At 40.4% G+C, this 18,495-nt stretch overlaps 4 protein-coding genes across 5 annotated transcripts; 1 reads left to right on the top strand and 3 right to left on the bottom strand.

The window, feature by feature from the left end:
• Positions 1-293: 293 nt before the first annotated feature.
• s100a10b (S100 calcium binding protein A10b) lies at positions 294-2,325 on the bottom strand. The gene is made up of 3 exons (XM_020637426.3): positions 2,171-2,325; positions 659-813; positions 294-554 (listed from the first exon to the last, which is right to left on the bottom strand). The coding sequence occupies exons 2-3, from the start codon at positions 794-796 to the stop codon at positions 396-398; spliced, it is 297 nt and encodes a 98-aa protein (XP_020493082.1). The 5' UTR covers positions 797-813; positions 2,171-2,325; the 3' UTR covers positions 294-395.
• A 1,112-nt stretch (positions 2,326-3,437) lies between these two features.
• On the bottom strand, positions 3,438-5,694 carry krtcap2 (keratinocyte associated protein 2). The gene is made up of 5 exons (XM_020637421.3): positions 5,538-5,694; positions 4,618-4,772; positions 4,288-4,351; positions 4,058-4,124; positions 3,438-3,949 (listed from the first exon to the last, which is right to left on the bottom strand). The coding sequence occupies exons 1-5, from the start codon at positions 5,539-5,541 to the stop codon at positions 3,829-3,831; spliced, it is 411 nt and encodes a 136-aa protein (XP_020493077.1). The 5' UTR covers positions 5,542-5,694; the 3' UTR covers positions 3,438-3,828.
• A 929-nt stretch (positions 5,695-6,623) lies between these two features.
• LOC109986682 (transmembrane protein 107) lies at positions 6,624-8,556 on the bottom strand. 2 transcript variants are annotated; one of them, XM_020637440.3, is made up of 5 exons: positions 8,270-8,556; positions 8,070-8,137; positions 7,883-7,983; positions 7,192-7,288; positions 6,624-7,031 (listed from the first exon to the last, which is right to left on the bottom strand). In XM_020637440.3, exons 1-5 carry the CDS (start codon positions 8,354-8,356, stop codon positions 6,962-6,964), a joined length of 423 nt encoding a protein of 140 aa, XP_020493096.1. In that variant the 5' UTR covers positions 8,357-8,556; the 3' UTR covers positions 6,624-6,961. The 2 variants fall into 2 exon arrangements, with proteins under 2 accessions (XP_020493096.1, XP_020493094.2); XM_020637438.3 differs by lacking the exon at positions 7,192-7,288 and adding an exon at positions 7,347-7,443.
• Positions 8,557-9,322: 766 nt separating this feature from the next.
• On the top strand, positions 9,323-18,230 carry trim46a (tripartite motif containing 46a). Its single transcript, XM_020637460.2, has 12 exons — positions 9,323-9,619; positions 10,536-10,794; positions 11,311-11,461; positions 12,299-12,497; positions 12,585-12,731; positions 12,815-12,910; positions 13,234-13,487; positions 13,640-13,761; positions 14,643-14,972; positions 15,632-15,861; positions 16,002-16,069; positions 16,353-18,230. The coding sequence occupies exons 1-12, from the start codon at positions 9,560-9,562 to the stop codon at positions 16,786-16,788; spliced, it is 2,352 nt and encodes a 783-aa protein (XP_020493116.2). The 5' UTR covers positions 9,323-9,559; the 3' UTR covers positions 16,789-18,230.
• The last annotated feature ends 265 nt before the right edge of the window (positions 18,231-18,495 follow it).

Below are 18,495 nucleotides of genomic sequence, written 5' to 3' on the forward strand. Positions count from 1 at the left end.
AAAATGTAGAGAATTCAGTGTTTGTTAGTTCATGTCATGTTCAGTCTCTTTTAGCATGTTTAAACATAAAACAAAATGTCTGCAAGTGCTGCACAAGTGTGATAACAAAGGAATGTGAACACCACTTTTGTCAAAAAGAATTCACCTCAAAACCTTACAAACCTCGTATCGCTCTAGCCTCTTGTTTGTTTTACCACAACTCCTCCCATCTCCAACAATCTCATGTCAGCTGGCAGAGAACGTATAAAACCATGTGTAAAAAGACAATCTGAATAAGGAAGTGAAACAGAAGGTAACAGCATTGTTTTACTTTTGAATCTTGTACATATTGTGACACAAAATGATTTTATAAAAAAAAAAACAACAGTATCATTATTTCCTCTAGTATTTGCTCATCACTTCTTGCCCTTCTTTTGATGGAGATTGTACATCTTCTCACAAGCCAGGGAGAGGCCGGCGATCAGCGGAAGAAACTCTTCAAAATCCAACTTATCGTCTTTGTTGAGGTCCAAATCCTTCATGATGCAGTCCACAAGTTTAGGATTGTTCTGGGCCTGAAAGAGAATTGGCAGGAAAGAGAAAGATGTAAAGTCAAAGTTAGATATGTAAACGGCTTTACACTGAGGATAGAGACGGAACTTCAATCAAAGATTTTTACTTTTAAGAAGCCGGGTAGCTCCGATTCAATGAGTTTTTTGAGTTCCTTCTTGCTCAAGGTCTTTCCATCACCATCCTGAACAGCATAGTGGTGAAAAGTTGTAATTAGGGTCTCCATGCAGTGTTCTAAGTGAGTCATGGCTACAGTAGCAGGTGCTGTAAAAAAAAGAACAAAAAAGAGTTTAGGAATTAATTACGAAGGAAAGCTGTTGTAGGTCACTGTGCAGAATGTTTTCTTACAGAGATTAAAGCTTGTCTATATTATCATATATTAAACTACATTATAATATAAAGAACAAAATTCATATTAAAAAAGCCCCTTATGGGGCTCTGGTTGCATGGTGGTTAGTGGGCAAGCCTAATGTACAGAGGCTATAGTCCTCAAAGTGGGCGGCCTGTGGCTCCTTTCCTGCATGTCACTCCCCACTCTCTCTCTCTCTCCCTGATTTCCAACTCCACTGTCCTAGCTCTCCAATAAAAGCCCAAAAATAAATATTTAAAAAAAAAAAAAAACGGCCCCTTTAAACTTGAAAAGACTGTAAGATTATACTTTTAATGACTCTTAAAGGTTTTACTTCTGTAAGATTCAAACTTTTAATGGACAATTGACACTGGGACATTTGAGTATTCAATTAAAAGAAAAGAATAGGGCCGCTCAAGAAAGTCTATTCAGTGGTGAAAAGTAAATAAGTAGGCTAAGTGAACACAATATGGGTCAGTCTTGTAATTTTCACTCCACTGCATTTATAACCTTCATGCAATAGTTACTCTGTGTATTCTGGTTATTGACATAAAGTATCCTCAACAAATAAACTGACTCGTGATGATGAATACAGAAAGGACTTTATCTATTGTTTAATTCAACAATCCTCTTTGTAGTATGTGTACAAAAAGTATTGAGGTGTAAAAGCTATAAACTATAATAAATATATGAAAGAATGATTTTAACTGACCTACTTTATTGAATGACTTTAAGTATACTTTGGTGCTTAAGATTTCAACTTCATCTCGAGGCTGTCAGAGGAGTAAGTGGGTGTTGGTTTTTCTGGCACTCGAAGAAAATTCCTCAGCTATCACACAACATTTTCTGCATACAAAAAGACAAATCCTTATCTCAAGGCACCTACTCTCCCTTTTCCTTTCCCTTCAGTTCACCTTTTCCGAATGAGATCTTCACAATCACGAAGCACAGAGAAATAAAACGCAAAAGAGAAAAATAAGGGAAGGGAGAGATAAGAGGACCAGCCGCTACATGTCACAAGCGTGAAGCTGTGCGTAATGCGCCGGCAACGCCTCAGTTTCCCCAAGAAAAACATGATAACAAACCAAACCGAAAGTAGGAGAAAGGGGAAGCTTTGTATGAAGTTTTTAGGTCTCGAGCAAGAATAACAACCGAGGTCTCTACTGTTCTTAGAAAATGATCCGTATAATTCAAAATCGCACATCAGAAACGCACACGGGGAAAAAAAAACGGCAACAGATTTAAGTGTTAAAATCCTTAAATTGAACTTACCAGGACACAGAACGCAGGAACTGAAGTTTAAGAAGAGTGAATAGTTCAGGGGCTCACTAAAAGTTTATACCAAAAAGTGTAGTCAGCTCGGCAACGCCCTGTAATGATGGGAGGGACAGGGAGGGATGTGAGACAAGAGAGAGAGAGAGAGAGAGAGAGAGAGAGAGAGGGAGTGCTAATAACGTAGAGTGCAAACATACCACCCTACTGTGACTACAACACATAAAGAGAAGACGCTGCTATCTTTAAATGTGACGCTTTGCTTGAGACTATGATCATTTTGAAGAGTTTTTAAATGTCATCTGCTCTTTGACATGATCGGGTCCAGCCTTAGTTTATGAGGGTGGTAGGATAGTACACTTAGAGCAAGTCATCACTCATCACAGCACATTAGAGTAACACATGGAGTATGTTGGGAAATAGAGCACATGGGCAAGCCTGGGCAACAGACTTCCTGGAAAAATGTGTAACAAAGGGGTATTTCAGACTCTAATGGTGCTTTCTGATCCTCTCCACACATTACCTCTAGATGCATTTTACCGAACGACACACTTTTAACTGAAATATTCAATGACTACAACTCAGATTTAACTCTGCAATGAAAACAGTGTAGACATTATTTACATATTCAACTTTTTATTAAGTTATTTAATCTACCTGTGGGCAGCCCAGTCAAACCTGGTTCAAGGTTAACTTTAAATACCTGAGCAGAGTTCTGAAGAGTTTGTAATGAGAAAACTTTTGATTCCCCCCATCATCATCCCACTCCTTTCATGTTTGAAGCCTTTTACCACAAACCCTTTTTCTCACTTTAAGGCCAACATTCCCAAATTAAAAACTAAACTAGGGCTAATAAAAATGTCCAAAAAGAGAATGTATTTTTTTTTTACAGTAAAGTCTGTAGCATACTGGCCTTCTTTTTTTATTTACCAACCCAAAGACAAGTAAAAGATATTTTTTATCTGAGAAACCAGCGCTGGTTTATTTGTTCACCCTGCCTTTTCCTTCATGATTTTCCATCAGCTCACAATTTTAGGATATGACCACACCCACCTGAACAAATAGACTGACATCCTCAAACGGGATGCATGAGGTTACACACACACACACACACACACACACACACACACACACACACACACACACACACACACACACACACACACACACACACACACACACACACACACACACACACACACACACACACACACACACACACACACACACACACACACACACACACACACACACAGAAACACTATCAGTCTTTTAAAGAGTTTAATTACAAAATGAATTAAACGACAAAAAAGAAATTTGGTGTACTGATGAATACACAAATAACATGATGGGATCTTTGAATCTCTTTGCAGCCAGTAGTGTAAAAACAGAGCAAAGGCAAAGCAAAATATTGGAATGTCTAATACCAGCGGTATTTCTCCATTGTTCAAATTTGAATAAAAAAATACAAGATAAAATAAAACAGAACTTTGATGACATACTGGTTACAGACTTTTAGAAGCCTGGACAAATACAACACAGGATTGTTTTTGTATTAAGAGATTACACAAAAATATGCTAGCGCTGTGTTGTAGTGGTCATTAGCACCTGTGTTATATTGAGTCATTTACTGATTGCAGATGGGCTGAACAGTTTGATCAGTTCTTCCTTTTTCCTTTGCTGGCTGCTTTGGCTGGTGTCGCTGTGGGAACAGCGGCTTGGTAGAGAGCTGCAGATACTTTGTTGATGTAGTACAGGGCGAAGAGAGAGAATATCAGGCTGGGACAGAAAAAAAAGACAAGGCAGATTAAAATATATTCAGCGGCTTTCCATAAGTGTATAAAGATGAAGAATGTATCTGTGATATGCAGAGGTACTTTATCATACCATGTGGTGACACAAACACGATGCACCAGACCAGAGGCAAACAGTGAGAGGCACAGGCACACAAGGACTGAAAATAAGAGATGGAATAATTAAAGTTAGCATCAGAAGCAGAATAATAAAATAAATAATAAAAACTCTAATAATCAAGACTGCTTATGTTTCAGGGAAAGTTGAGCAGCAGCATCTCTACAGAAATACTACACATCAGAAAAAAAAAGAAAGGAACTTACTCTCTGGGAATATCTTGGCTTGAAATCCCTTCCCAAAAATCAAGTTTTCCAGATTATTAAATGCCTGGAAATTAAGTTAAGGTAAAACAAACCTCAGAGAAATGTATAGATGCAAATGAGAAGGTAACCGGATACATTATTTAAGGCAGAAATTTGGGTGTAACATTCTTTTCTGGAGAATTTGTAGACAAAAGACAACAGCAGCATTGGATAACTGAAAACAAAAGGCTTATTAAAACAATGCAATGCTGCAGAACCTCTTAGTTTATAGATTTGCTAAAACGATCTAAGCGGCTCAATTCATGCTAATAGGAAATGAAATTAGGATACGGTGAGGGAGCAGATAAAGAGGACTGAGCCCAGGAAACCTCCAAGGATGGTGAGCCACTCAGTAGATCCCAGCTGTTTACTGAACATCTGCATCCCAGCAAACACCAGCACTGACAGCAGACTGGACAGCACTAGAGAGGTTCCTGTGTTCACTGCTAAAGGGTCAAATAAGACAAATATAAAGAATAAAGCCTTTAAAACACAGATGGAAATGAAAGTCATCAACAAAGGTCAGACAAGTCTTCAATTGAAGAAAACGAGGCTAGTGGTATAGCGCTGTAATACAGCTTTTGGGGCCATTTTTTATACGAATTAAACTTGTTTTTTATTTTTTATTTTTTACTTATGCTCTGCATTAGAAAAGACGCAGACATTTAACTACAATACAATTATTAGTGCAACACAGGATGTGGTAGTAAAACATGTATTGTTTCGCTCATTTATAACTACAAGGGTCGACTTCTGACAAACAAGGTATGTTTGAAGATTTTAATAGACTTTGTACTGCATAAGTCACTCATCTATTTTACAATATAGTCCATTTCCTTGTATTAAAGTGTACAGAGTCTATTTAAATCATTCAGCTCTCTATATCGCAACGCCACGTCAGTGTTCATTCATAAACACTTCCGACAAGTTGCTGTTAGCTTCTAGCTAAGGAAATTATTGGCCACAATGAAACCCTCTACATACATAATATTAATAATAAATACATGTGCATGCGTATTGTATTGTAGTAACAAATACAACAAAGACAAACACTTTAATGCTTTACGTCACCTAAAGTAGCCGAGTATATTCCTTAACGTTAGCTTTATCTAGCTAGCCTGGACATATAAATGAACTCTTCTCATCTTTATGCGACTACAGTCTTGCTTGGTGAGAGAACTTCGATAAAACATTCAAAATGCATTACATACCCATGATTCAGTTGTGAATTAAAGCCCCTGCAACGACCAAGAGATAAACTATATGTATGTATCTTGAGCTAGCTAAAAGTCCAGCCTCTAGGAACTAAAAAACCTCAGCACCCGGACATAATGAGAAGTGGGACCAGTGGGAGGAGTCATGAGTCATGGAGGGGAGGGGCTTCAACAAAGCTGTACTGTATTCGTATTTCAGCTCTTTTTATTCTTGCAGTAGAAGCTGCAAGTACGTAAATGTATACTTGTATCGTTATTATATGCCTACAAGTTCATGAAAAATATTGTAAGATTTATTTTCTTCTTAAAGTAATGTTCCTTACCTAAAACAATTAAAAATGTAATATTACTAAAAGATTTTCATGAAGGTATTTTTCTACTATATGACAACTTACAAAAAGTACTTTCTCAATTAACAGTTCAAACCCAGGTGCAGACTTTCTAAGCCCGAGCACAAAATGACAAATGGATTGAACAACATATACTGATGAATTATTTTTTTACTGTTTTAAAAATGATCTCCAGCAAATCTTCTTTAGGAAAATATAACCAAACTAAATGTTATTACTTGGTCAATCAAATATTTATGCCCCGTTATACACTTTACAGTCATACATCATTTTTAATTTCAGCTACGTAAGGACAATTCTATAAGAAAACCCTTTTTGGCTCTTGACATTTTTGAGCATTAAAATTAACCAAACTCCTGAAGTAATAGGAAAACCTGTACAAAATATTAGAACATTCCCTTAACATCATTTAATTTGTTCCCATAGAGTTTTGTGTCTATTTAAAATACTTTTCAATAATTCTCAAATGTCCCGTAAAATATAAACTGTTGTGTTTCACTTTATTTGAACCTCTTTTGGGTGAAGACGGCGCTATTTGTAAACTGTGTGCTGTCAAAAAGATGCACTTGGGAGGCAGAACAGCCAGGAGTTGCAATCGTTCAGGGCAAAAAGAATAGACATTAACAGTTTAGGACAAAATGGTACAACATTTATTTGGAATCACAGAAGTTTCCAAAACTTTCAATATAAAAATAACAGAAAGACTGTAAAAAACAAAACAAAAAAAACTGAAGTGTTCACTGAAAAGTCTGCCCTCATTCCCTGAACAATGGATTAGAGAGTCATTTCCTTCCTAAAATAACCACTCTTGACATGTTCGACGAAAAGGTCACATGCTTCTCTGCATCTATTGAATCAAAATATTAAAACTTTATCAAAAATAATTTCAGACAGTTTCTTGTATGTTCCCTTGGTGTTTTTTTGTTCCAATGCAGGAACATAAGTCCGTTTTTTTTTTCTTCAGCTCACTCCTCTGGGATCATCACTGACTCACAGACATTCAGTAGCTTCATCATTCTTGAAACAGCTGTGGGCATCTGTACCTGATGCATTTCCCGCCAAGCCTTTCTTTCATAAAGGTTTCTTCTTCAGTCCAAAAACAGCTATAAACAGGACGACCTCCACAAAAGCAGGTAGAACACTAGAGGAAGAGATGCACAGAGATAGAAATGCAGCAATTGATGACATAGCAGCATCCCTTATATATACTATATTTGACCTAATTGTTTTTTGAGAGCCTAAAACTGTCATATCTGAAAGCTAATATATGCATGTATATCAACACCCCTACAAATACTAACCTGCATATGGCAAAAATCACCCAATATGTCCAGCATTCCCACTTCTCAAACACAAAGAAAGACAAGGATACGGATGCACTGCAGTGGACAGCCAATGCTGGGGGTGATATCGGTCAGGGAAAAAGCACTTAAACACTTAAAGCATTTAAACTAACCTGCAGATGACAAGGATCCACCAGTAGATGTCACAATCCCACTGCTCAAAAAGAAAGAAAAGCAGAGCCACTGTGGCACTGGCATGGACTCCTGTTGCTATATTAAAGGAGTTTGGAGTTATGGAATATTAACTGAAGAATAAACGTGCTTGTTTATGAAATAGCTTCTTTTTTTTTTTTTTTAAATATGAAAGAGAGACAAAATGAGCGCTTCTGGAATCCCTCAAACCCCCGGTGCTTATGGAAGGTAATACTTTATTCATAACCCTATGATTTAAACACCTGGACCTGGATCAGTTATATCAATGTTTTTTGGTCCTAAGTTTTCCTCCACTTTTTTCAAACCATTTTTTATACTTTGATTAACTCAGAGGGCTTCTCAAAGGTTACTCGATATGAAACTAATTCCCTGGTTTGAGATTATCAGTAGCTGTAAGCAAAAATTAATCTCCCCTTCTGTACCAGAGCCCCACTTCAACATCTCAGCTTTCAAGTATCATGGATCATGAAGCCACAGAGACCTTTTTGAAGGATACACAGGAGACCTTGGCTGCAGTTGAACATGGACACTCCTGAGAAGAACCCAACTAACTCGATAGCAAAGAGGCCGAGAGTGACTGCCAACCCCACCACCAACCTATGACAGAGAGAGACATAAGGCGTAAGTGTTCATGTGTCAAATGTCATACTGTGTGTGTGTTTGATGGTCTAGTGTTTTCTTACTTTCTGTCTTCGTTCTCATATTGTTCTGGTGTGAAATCCAAAGGCAAGCAGGCCGTCACGTTGTTTTCCTGCGACACAAACATTTCAGACTGAGACACAAAACATACTTCCAACACACAATGTAGGAAACTATTGTTAATTTCTAAACGCGTAACATGACAATAAATAACTAGCGTGGGTGGAAAAACATCTCTGCTTACCCTCGACCAAAAGATGGTGATAACGATGACAAGGTGAGCTGTGATTGTCAAAAAGCGCGCAGGGACAAGACTGCTAACAGCCGACATGACAAACAAATATTTACGTCTCAGACAAAGACTTAGTGCTACAAGAAGAATACCATTATTTTAGCAGTAATATTCCTACTTCAACTAATATTAACATAATCCTCCAACTAAGCCAGAAGCAGACACAACGTTGTAGCGCTCAGTACACGGTTGCTACAACAACCGACAACACCAACTATAGTGCGTGCATTCTGATTTAAAGACCGGACTCAACAACAACAACAACATTCAAAGGTTCCGGACACGGACAACAATTGACAGAGGACCATACGTGTGTTTGTAACACACTGGTGCCATCTAACGACCAGAGGAGAAACCTACAGTCTATTGGAGAAACTAGGCGACAAGCAATTTGTCATGGAGAGTAACAAGCATAGAAACATGGCAGAGGAAATTCAATAACACCCAGCGATGCTCCCTGTTAAAAGCTCTATACATTTTGGCTGTAGGATTTAAAAATAAATAAGGGTAGTTTCGCAAAACTGCATGGATTGGACAGGTATTATAGTTGAATCGTAGTTAGTGGGGCTGCAGAGGTTGACAAATAAGCATACTATACAAATAATGTTCTCACAGGTCAGCAATCTACCATCTTCTCAGTCATCGTCCAATCTGGAGGTGATAGTCTAACCCAGGGATGGGCAACTTTGGCCACAGCGAGGGGCCACATTCGTTTAATTCTCACTGCCAGAGGGCCAAACTGTAGGGTACAAAAACGAATAAAGTCGATTATGTCTCAAAATATACCAGTGATCAAACATTATTAAGGACATATTTCTGGTTTTCATGATTTCACGGCAGATTTTGTCACGTTTTCCAATTAATCGATATGTAAACAATTGACCCGAGGGCCACTTTGAGGGTTGATGAGGGCCGCATGTGGACCCCGGGCCGCCAGTTGCCCACCCCTGGTCTAGCCAGACCCCTAATCTCCCCCCCCCCCCCCCCACTCCTCCCCATTATTTCTACGATAGCTCGAATCGGTGCTTCGAGAAAGACAGCACAAAAAATCAGTGTGTGCGCACCAGTATCCAGCACTGGCACCAGCACACACCAAGGGAGGAAAACAACCGACAGATAATCTGTTGGTTGTCTGTGCATGTTCCCTTATTTCCCTCGGTAAGATTTACAGAACCTGTCCCCCGGTTCTCCAGCATCAGGGCTTCACTCGTTCTTCCACAAAGAGGCTGACACCGTGGAGAGATGGCAGAAGAGGAGTTACAAACATTTACCTCTATCATGGACGCGTTGGTTCGCATTAGTGTAAGTACGACGTTCATTTTATCATTTTATCATTTCAACCATGTGAGCCGAATTTATTTCTCTCTCCTTCCTTCTCAGTGTGACATTTTCCATATTCTTTCCCAGCCCATTTAAATCACAGGTTGCGCATGTAATGAAGGAATGTGAGGCTGTTTATTCTGTCCAACATTTTTTTTTTTTTGGCATCTATTCAATCAAATATATATTTTGGCAATGGGTCGAGCACCGTGGGGTGGAATATGAAAGCAAGGCCACAAATAACACATATAGGCCAAACAGATAGAGCTTTGGATTTCAGATGGTTAACATTTTTGAATTATGTTTGTTAGCATTTAGCTCCAGAAGCCCGTGGTAGCTTCGAAATGGTTTATGTGCCCGGACACGGTGAGAGAAGGGATGATGCGCGTTGTCATAGAAACGGGATGCTGCGTTTAGGAGATGCTACACTGGGAAAGGGCCTACATAACCAGTAAAACCACATCAGTCAATAAATGACTGTATCAAATTGAGAGCTGTATTTATCATATTTTACTTGACTTGAAAATGCTTCACCACACACTGTAAATGGTTTCATATCTCGTTTAGCAAATCATGGTATCGTCCTCCAGAGTGTGCTAAGCTAATTCTGCATCTTTATTTTTTTTTAAGCTGTTAAGAATCTAGCTAACACCTGAAGTAAGGGATGTATGTTTTCTTCCGCATTGGCCCTCCCTGTGCTCTCAATACAACATCAGTCCACGTAACCAGTGTCAGCTGCAGTTCCCCTTCTCACTCCTGACACCTACACACCTCATACAGTTTTTTTTTTTAGGTCATAGAAGGCTCAAAATGAAAAGAACAGTGTTTCTTTGTTTACTCTTGTGACTCAGCCTTTACACAGTTCTCTTCACTAAGTTCCCTTTTTGAACCACTGCAGTCCAACATGAAGAGTATGGAAAAGGAGCTGCATTGCCGGGTATGTGATGAAATGGTGAAGCAGCCCATCCTCCTGCCCTGCCAGCACAGCGTGTGTCTGCTATGTGCAGCTGAGGTGTTGGTACATAAAGGTTACCCTCCTCCGGATCTCCCTCCGGAGCCAAACTCACCGGCCTCCACTCCGAACACCCGCTCTCCACGACAGGCCTGCAGACCCGCACCTAGGACCCCTGACCGCCTGGAACGTGTCCTCAGAACAGGTTGGGGGATAATGTGATGATTCTGTAACAGGAATGAGCATACGGTTTTGGCTCTTTGTGTCATAGATAGCTGAATGATTTTAGTTCTGAGTCATTTAAGAGTGACATCATTATTTAAATGTAATGATGATACCATGATATGATATCACTGTCCTCTTTGAGTCTGAGATTTACAGTATTTTAATATTATATCCCCCCATACATCCAGAGATGATGTATGCAGTCATATCATGTCTTATTCATGTGCATGTAGAGCAAAGCCACATAAGCAGAGTTGAGTATGTAAGTAGTTGTCATGCAGGTGCATTTGTGTGTGGGTAAGCAAATAGTGTTTTGCGCAGTGAAATAACCCCTCTTTTTTCACCATGTGCTATATATATAACATTTAGGGACAAAAAGAATTCTCCTATTAACGTTTTCTCCATTTCTCTATACTGTGTCTATCCTCACCTTTTTCTCCTCTATGTCCCCTTCTTTCTTCACCTCCATTCCTCTACACCTGTGTCCTTCTCCTAGTGTGCGGCACATACCCAGGGCGGAGGCGGAAGGACGCCGCCCCTCCCCCCATGCTGTTCCCATGTCCATCCTGTCAAGAGGACGTGGAGCTTGGAGAAAAAGGCCTGACAGACTGCCTCCGCAACCTCACTCTGGAGCGCATCGTGGAGCGGTATGTTGTGCACACAAACACCATGAATACACTCTTAACACAAAGAACCACTGGCAACATCAGGTGTCGTCAATGCTAAAACTGCTGTCTCAAATGTGAATCATAAACAAGAAAAGCTGATTAGGAGTAAAATAAAGATAGTAATCAAGGTTTTAATAAAAATCTCTTGACCAGTCATGCAGGCATTGAGGAGAGGCAGAACATAAGCCAAGTCAATACTTTTTTATATATGAGACAGGAAATCTTTTGCTCAATGAAGTAATTCAGTAATGAATGTTTCCTTTTCTCCTGATCCAGGGCTCAACCTGATTTTAGGGATAGCTTCAAATCTGCAGTGTACTCTTCCAAGGAAAACTGGATCAGATTCACCAAACTTTTGTTGAGGAACTTCGGAGCGAAAGACTTGTCATCCCTTTAATGTTAATCATCTCCTTCTCTTATCAGTTCAAATAGTGAAGATCAAAGCTAGAGGAGCTATTTAAAAAAAAAAAAAGAAAGAAGTGCACTGAGATGGGGAGAGAGAGAGTTATGGGGAGAAGCAGTTTCCCAGTTTCACACGCAGCAGTTTGATGAGTGCAGCTGCTCCCTCCCCAGGCTGTGGTTGTGTTGGTCAGGAAAGTGTGACGGTGCATGTTTTACTGCGCAGGATGCACTAACAAGGCAGCTGCTGGTGATGTATCCAGGTCATGCTGTTAAAAATTACAAAAAAGAAAGCAGGGCAAGCTGGGATGAGCTCGATCTCCCCTTCCATAAGTTTAAAGCACTCTTTTTTTGTCATGCTACAGAGTTTGCTGTAACCCTTTCCCTTTCTCCTCAAACCCTTTGTGTGCCCTTTAGGTACAGGCAGACTATCAGTCTGGGCAGTGTGGCCATCATGTGTGGTTTCTGTAAGCCTCCTCATTCTCTGGAGGCCTCCAAGGGCTGCGCCGACTGCAAGTCCAACTTCTGCAACGAATGTTTCAAACTCTACCACCCGTGGGGAACCCCTCGAGCTCAGCACGAACACATTCTACCCACCAACAACTTTCGTCCAAAGGTTTGTCTCCTCATGTGTTCTGTGAATCAAATACATCAGCTTCCTCTATTCCTTTCGTTGCACCTTTATCCTCTTTTTGTGCTCTAGGTCTTAACGTGCGCAGAGCATGAGCAGGAGAAGATGCAGTGGTATTGTCGTAACTGCCAGAGGTTGCTGTGCCCGCTTTGTAAGCTTCGTCGTGTCCACCATGGACACAAAGTGTTGCCCATAGCACAGGCTTACCAGGCCCTCAAGGTGAGTTTGTGTTTAGTTGCTTTGGACTGTTTTAATCTGATGATTGCAGCTTTGAGGTGTCACCTTTTGATGTGTTCTTCCAGGAAAAAGTCACCAAGGAAATGAACTTCATACTGGCCAACCAGGAGACTATACAGAGTCAGATCACTCAACTGGAAGCTGCAATCAAACAGATGGAGGTGAAGCATCTTCACTTCTGTTTTGCACCTTGTCTGCTTTGTATAACATATGTTGTTCAGGCTCAACTTTTAACATAATAACAACAACATAATATAAACTCTTTTTTATCATCCTTTATACAATGGAAATCCTTCACCAGCCATTTCAGTTTAACCACTGCTGCAACTGAGGTGTCTCTTAATATGAGTGGGACCTCTAGAGGCCTATGACTCAACTGCAATGGCACTGTGTTTTGATTCCTTATCTATTATTATATTTTCAACCAGCAACAACAGTTTTCACATTCTTTCTCCAATTCCGCCTCATCTTTGTCTCTCTCCAGGCAAACAGCACAGTCGCTCTGCATCAGCTCACCCACTGTATCAGAGAGCTGGGAGCAGCAGTAGCCGAGCGTCAGGGGACCCTGGCTCTGGCCCTGGAGGGATCCCGCAGCAGGAGGGAGGACGCCCTGTCTGCGCAGGTCTCAGAGAGGCGAGGCCTGCTGGAGCATGCAGGCCTGATGGCTTACACACAGGAACTGCTGAAGGAGACTGATGCACCCTGTTTTGTACTGGCTGCTAGAGTCACTCACAACAGGTAACACACACACTTCTGCATCTGAATCTTCTTTGTAGTTGTAATAATTTGCTCGGTCCCTGCTTCATTTCTGTTCTTCTATTACTTAATTTTTTTCCACCACTTTAAGCTTCCTTTTGTATTCATCTTCTCTTTGTGTTTTCTCCCGTGAGGCTTGTGAAGGCCATAGAACACCTCCAGTGTTTGTCTCCCTCTGCTGATCCCTGCTTCAGACATTTTCACCTCGATGCATCCAAGGAGGTGAAGCTCATCCAAGGCTTGGAGTTCATACGTGGTATGATTATTTGTTTCCACAAATTGAATAAAGTAAAAGTGAAATAATGATTAAGTGATGTTTATTGTATTACAGTTAGTTCTGAACATTTACTTTAAATTGGACAAGAGGCTTTCTATGAGTCCTGAGATAAAGCACACAACAGCTCAGGGGCTTTAAACTTTAGGAATGACTCTTCTTCAGGTGTTTTAAATAGCATTTGTTCACAAAGCAACCTATATCAAACAATTAATCTTACAGCAAACAGGGAATGTCCGGATCTTTAAAAACTTTGCATGGCTAAAATTGTCATTTTTCATTAAATAGAATTAACTTCAAATTGTAACCTGCAGACAAACACAAAGTAGCATAAAGGCTGACAAATGTTTATGAATTGCTTAGTAACAGTCAGAAACAGGGGGAAGAGGGGAAATCCTGGTTTACACTCTCTTATTGTGAGACATGCTGATGGATTATCTTCTTTGGTTTGATCTTGTGTGACTCACACACATGTATCTAAAATACACACATGCACAAAAGAGACATATGGCCATGTGTTAATGGAGAGATATCAGAGTAGGGCTACTACAAAGTCAGCACACCAGAGCTGTTGGGGTTTGTTACCTTTCTCAAGGACACTGAAAAATAGATCTGGCACCTCTCCAGTAACCAGACCAACTTCCATACTTTGGTCCTGGTGTTGTAGTAAAGCAATATCCCACTCAAGGTTGTGCTGCTGTACTGGATATCAACATGAGAGTAATAATCTTCTTTTATCGGCATGTAGCCTTGTGCTTGAGACCGCATCCAAGCCATGACAATATTCAAAACATATAGCAGGACTCCCTCTTGTGTGATATTGCTTGATTAACGTTACCTGCCTGTTTCTGTCTCTTTCATAGCCCCGATGGCCCCAGTCATCGACACACAGAAGACGCTTGCCTATGATCAGCTTTTTCTGTGCTGGCGCCTCCCCCAGGACTCGGCCCCAGCTTGGCACTTCTCCGTTGAGTACCAGCGGCGAGCGGGAGGAGCCGCACCCACCTGGGGCGGCATCAGATCCCCTAATGCCACAACATCGTGGCTACGTCTGGATGAGGTGAGAGGGACGAGTGCTGTGGTTGACCGGCTGCAGATGGACAGCGTGTATGTGCTCAGGGTGAGAGGCTGCAACAAGGCCGGGTTTGGAGAGTACAGTGAGGATGTTTACCTCCAGACTCCACCAGCACCTGGTAAGATACAAATATTTATTATAGAACATACTATATCGTTGTCTTTTTATATATATATTTATTTCCTTCATTTCAAAAATATCTTCTTTCTAGTGACAACATTTTTTGTTGGATTCTTTTTCACATTCTTGCCATTTTTCGGGTTGATTGACTAACTAATCTGTTTGTTCTCCCAATCCCTTCATTCCTACTTCATTTTAATTTCTAGTTGCACCAAACCTTTCCTTTTTTGTTCTGCATTCCAGTTTCATCCCTGTCAGACATTTTCAACATCCATACTTCTTGATTCAGGTTTGTCATCCATTCCAAAATGAAATAGTTTTTCCTTTGCATGTTTGTCCGTCGTTTCTTTTGCTGCTCTTCTTAACAATCCTTATTTCACCAAATGCTTCTCGAAAGGAATTATCTGATTGGTTAAAACATAACGTTCATAAAGCGATTGTTAAGTCTGTTTCTCTTATTTCCTCTTCCTGATAAAACAACCTTCTCCTGCTTTTTCTCTCAGATTTACTTCTATGATCTGCCTCTTTATATGTGACCTCCTCTCACTCTTCTTCAGCTCTACTTGCATTAGATCAATTGTACCAGAATTAAGACCCCCCCCCTACTCTGTCCTCATTACATTTTATGTTTTACTCCCCTTTTCCCCGTCCTCTCAGTGTTGAGTTTCTCTTTGGATTCACGCTGGGGGCTGCATGCTGACAGGTTGGCACTGGGAAGAGGCCAAACCTACGCCCGCAGTGTGCCAGGCCTCTCCCTCCTTCAGGCAGCCGACCGCACACTAACTTCCTGCCACTTGACCTCAGACCTTCTGGTCGCTGACGTGGCTGTCACTCAAGGGAGACACTACTGGGCTTGTTCTGTGGAGCCTGGGTCCTACCTGGTCAAGGTGAATGGAATGCTTGTCCTTTGTTTTTGTTTTTTTTAAATTATTTTGTGTTGTACAGATTCAATTCGCTTGTAATATGGTGAAGAAGAGAATGGATGAGCATGATCAAAGCTTTCTGTCTCTCTCTCTCTAAATCTCAGGTGGGAGTAGGGCAGGAGGTTAAGCTACAAGAGTGGTTTCATCTCCCCCAGGACATGACAAGCCCTCGGTAACTAAGTCTTACATTTTTCAAACATAGACCCTAATGCTATGTAGTGAGAACAGTTCAACAGAGGTTTGGGGAAGTTTCTAAAGGGAAGGACTCAGATGTTTCTCCATTTCCACATATTACTACTTTTTTTTTAATTTACATGGATTGTTTTGCTTTAAAAAAATGTCACAGGGTATACATTACAAAGGTTACTGTCATCAAGATGGAAATAAAGAATTGCTTATAGAATGTTTTAACAGGTTTTCCTTATCTCTATTTTTTTTTTAACACCTCCCCTCAGCTGTGACCCGGACAGCGGCCATGATAGTGGGGCAGAGGATGGCCAGGACTCTCCTCCCTTTTGCTTTCTCACAATAGGCATGGGCAAGATCCTGCTTCCTCAGGGACTAAGTCACAGCCAGAGCCAGTCGGAGGGAGGACTGCACTCCCACGGTAGCAGCCACAGTAACCTCCCTCACCATTATACCGCTCCTCTTCCACCTCGACTTGGAGTCTGTCTGGACTGTGACAAAGGACGTGTCACCTTCTATGATGCCCACTCGTTGAGGATCCTGTGGGAGGGACATTTGGATTGTTCGGCTCCCGTGTGTCCGGCCTTCTGCTTCATTGGCGGGGGGGCCCTGCAGCTTCAGGACCTTGTGGCCAATCAGACCAACGAGGAGCTGCCGCCTCGGAGGGTTACTATCCAAACACGTGCAACGAATCGCAGCAAATAAACTGCGGTGAGACGGCAGTTTAAAGGAAAAGGTTCATGTTTTCATGTCTGAGTCAAAGGTGGTTTAAATTCACTGAGTTCACCTGAGTTGATAATAATTGCCTTGACACTGTCAAACTTCTACTTGATAAATCTATCAAAGCTAAATATTGTTAAGGTTTATCCTTTGATTGTGATTCTTAAAACCTTTTGCACTTAGCCTGATTATCTCAAATCACTCTCTTTGGCTTTTTTTTTTTATGTTCAACATGTACTCCTACTTTCTTTTTCCTGGACTTTGAAATGCTCCAACGGACATAGTGGCTGAAGGGACTTTAGACTATGCAGAATTCTGTTGAGGGGTGGAGTCGAGCACCTCTATAACAGAGTAAAACATTAATTAGCAATATTTTAAAAAATCTGCCCTCCATTTACTCTTCATTTGTCCTACAATGACAGAACAATAAGCGTTGCATGCAATGAAACTAGGATTCATAAGTGACATACTCTTTATGCAGATAAACGTCTGTAGCTCTGTAAAAGCGCCTCAAATGTACTGTATGTCCAATTTTATATCTTCACTTTTTTTATAGAGCCTAAAAAGAGTTTACAATAGTTTGAGTTAAAGAATGTGAATATACATACATGAGCTGTTGAATCGTAAAGTACTGTCATGTCAGGATCACGTGTCTCTATGTCTGAACACTTCAGTTGGTAATTAACAGAATTGCTGTTTTGCATTTCAAGAAAAAGGATTCGTGGCAAACATCACAGTTGAATCTTTCTTTCTTGTCAAAGTGAAAAAAAAAAAAAGGTTTTGAGGATTGATTTCTGATATTGATGTTTGACTCAAAAAACATGTGAATACATTACAATGTTTTACATTTTGCTGAGGGTTGATGGCCTACCTGTCTGGTAATGAACTGTGTTGTAAACAGAATAAGATGTGACGTATAAGAAAGTACTAACTGAAGCAAGTTACAGCAAAAAAAGGTCTATCTCTATTTATGAGCTTTGGTTGACTTTTAATTTGGTTTTTTTATAGCTTTTGGTTTTACTACTGAACTCACAGATGCTCATTTACTCATAAGCTGATTTAAAGTCATTTAGGGGAATGTAACAGCGCAGTCCTGAATCATTTCAATGCAAGAGAATGTCAACATCTTATCAAATGGACTGGCTCTGTATGCATTTTGAAATATACTATGAATCTACAGTATGGTGCGTTTGTTTGTGAATGTGAGCTCTGGCTGGGACTTTTATGCTTTCTATTGCTTTTTTGTGTGAGTGACCTGTTTTGAATGGCACATCTAACCTCTGCTTGTGTTAGAGCACAGCACATGAATGAGTTTAGACTGTAGCATCCCCGTACTCAGAATCTTTTCATTTAGGTTTAGCCATGCTGGCAGAATGTTTCTTTTGATGTCATGATGAAAAACAATAAATAAACAACTGCTAACTGTACTATGGAGTTACTTTTTGTCAGTAATAACAACACTGTTTTCATGCCCTACAAGATCAACTATGGGTATAATTGACGCGTGCTGTAAATTTGCCACATTTATTTACTGTAAACAGCAGGTACAAAACTCTTTGTGTGATGACAAAAACAGACTCTCCTTGTTTAAGGATGTCAAGGAAAAACTGATGTCTCTATGAGTGTATGGTGCCCGCCTGCATGTAAGGGCAAGCGTGCCTTTAATCACCCGAGTGTGCCAAAGCTACATGA

Source organism: Labrus bergylta, chromosome 8 (genome assembly GCF_963930695.1).
Source record: "Labrus bergylta chromosome 8, fLabBer1.1, whole genome shotgun sequence".
Lineage (NCBI taxonomy): Eukaryota > Metazoa > Chordata > Actinopteri > Labriformes > Labridae > Labrus > Labrus bergylta.

Excerpts from the sequence above, each read along its gene's own strand:
- s100a10b (XM_020637426.3), bottom strand. The coding sequence starts at position 796 with ATGACTCACTTAGAACACTGCATGGAGACCCTAATTACAACTTTTCAC. Across the intron at positions 555-658 it reads AGCTACCCGGCTTCTTAAAA|GCCCAGAACAATCCTAAACT; the intron begins GTAAAAATCTTT and ends ATTCTCTTTCAG.
- krtcap2 (XM_020637421.3), bottom strand. Across the intron at positions 4,125-4,287 it reads AGCCAAGATATTCCCAGAGA|TCCTTGTGTGCCTGTGCCTC; the intron begins GTAAGTTCCTTT and ends TCTTATTTTCAG. Across the intron at positions 3,950-4,057 it reads CGTGTTTGTGTCACCACATG|CCTGATATTCTCTCTCTTCG; the intron begins GTATGATAAAGT and ends TTTCTGTCCCAG.
- LOC109986682 (XM_020637440.3), bottom strand. The coding sequence starts at position 8,356 with ATGTCGGCTGTTAGCAGTCTTGTCCCTGCGCGCTTTTTGACAATCACA. Across the intron at positions 8,138-8,269 it reads TCACCATCTTTTGGTCGAGG|GAAAACAACGTGACGGCCTG; the intron begins GTAAGCAGAGAT and ends TTTGTGTCGCAG. Across the intron at positions 7,032-7,191 it reads GTGATTTTTGCCATATGCAG|TGTTCTACCTGCTTTTGTGG; the intron begins GTTAGTATTTGT and ends CTCTTCCTCTAG.
- trim46a (XM_020637460.2), top strand. The coding sequence starts at position 9,560 with ATGGCAGAAGAGGAGTTACAAACATTTACCTCTATCATGGACGCGTTG. Across the intron at positions 11,462-12,298 it reads CTGGAGCGCATCGTGGAGCG|GTACAGGCAGACTATCAGTC; the intron begins GTATGTTGTGCA and ends TGTGCCCTTTAG. Across the intron at positions 12,911-13,233 it reads CTGCAATCAAACAGATGGAG|GCAAACAGCACAGTCGCTCT; the intron begins GTGAAGCATCTT and ends GTCTCTCTCCAG.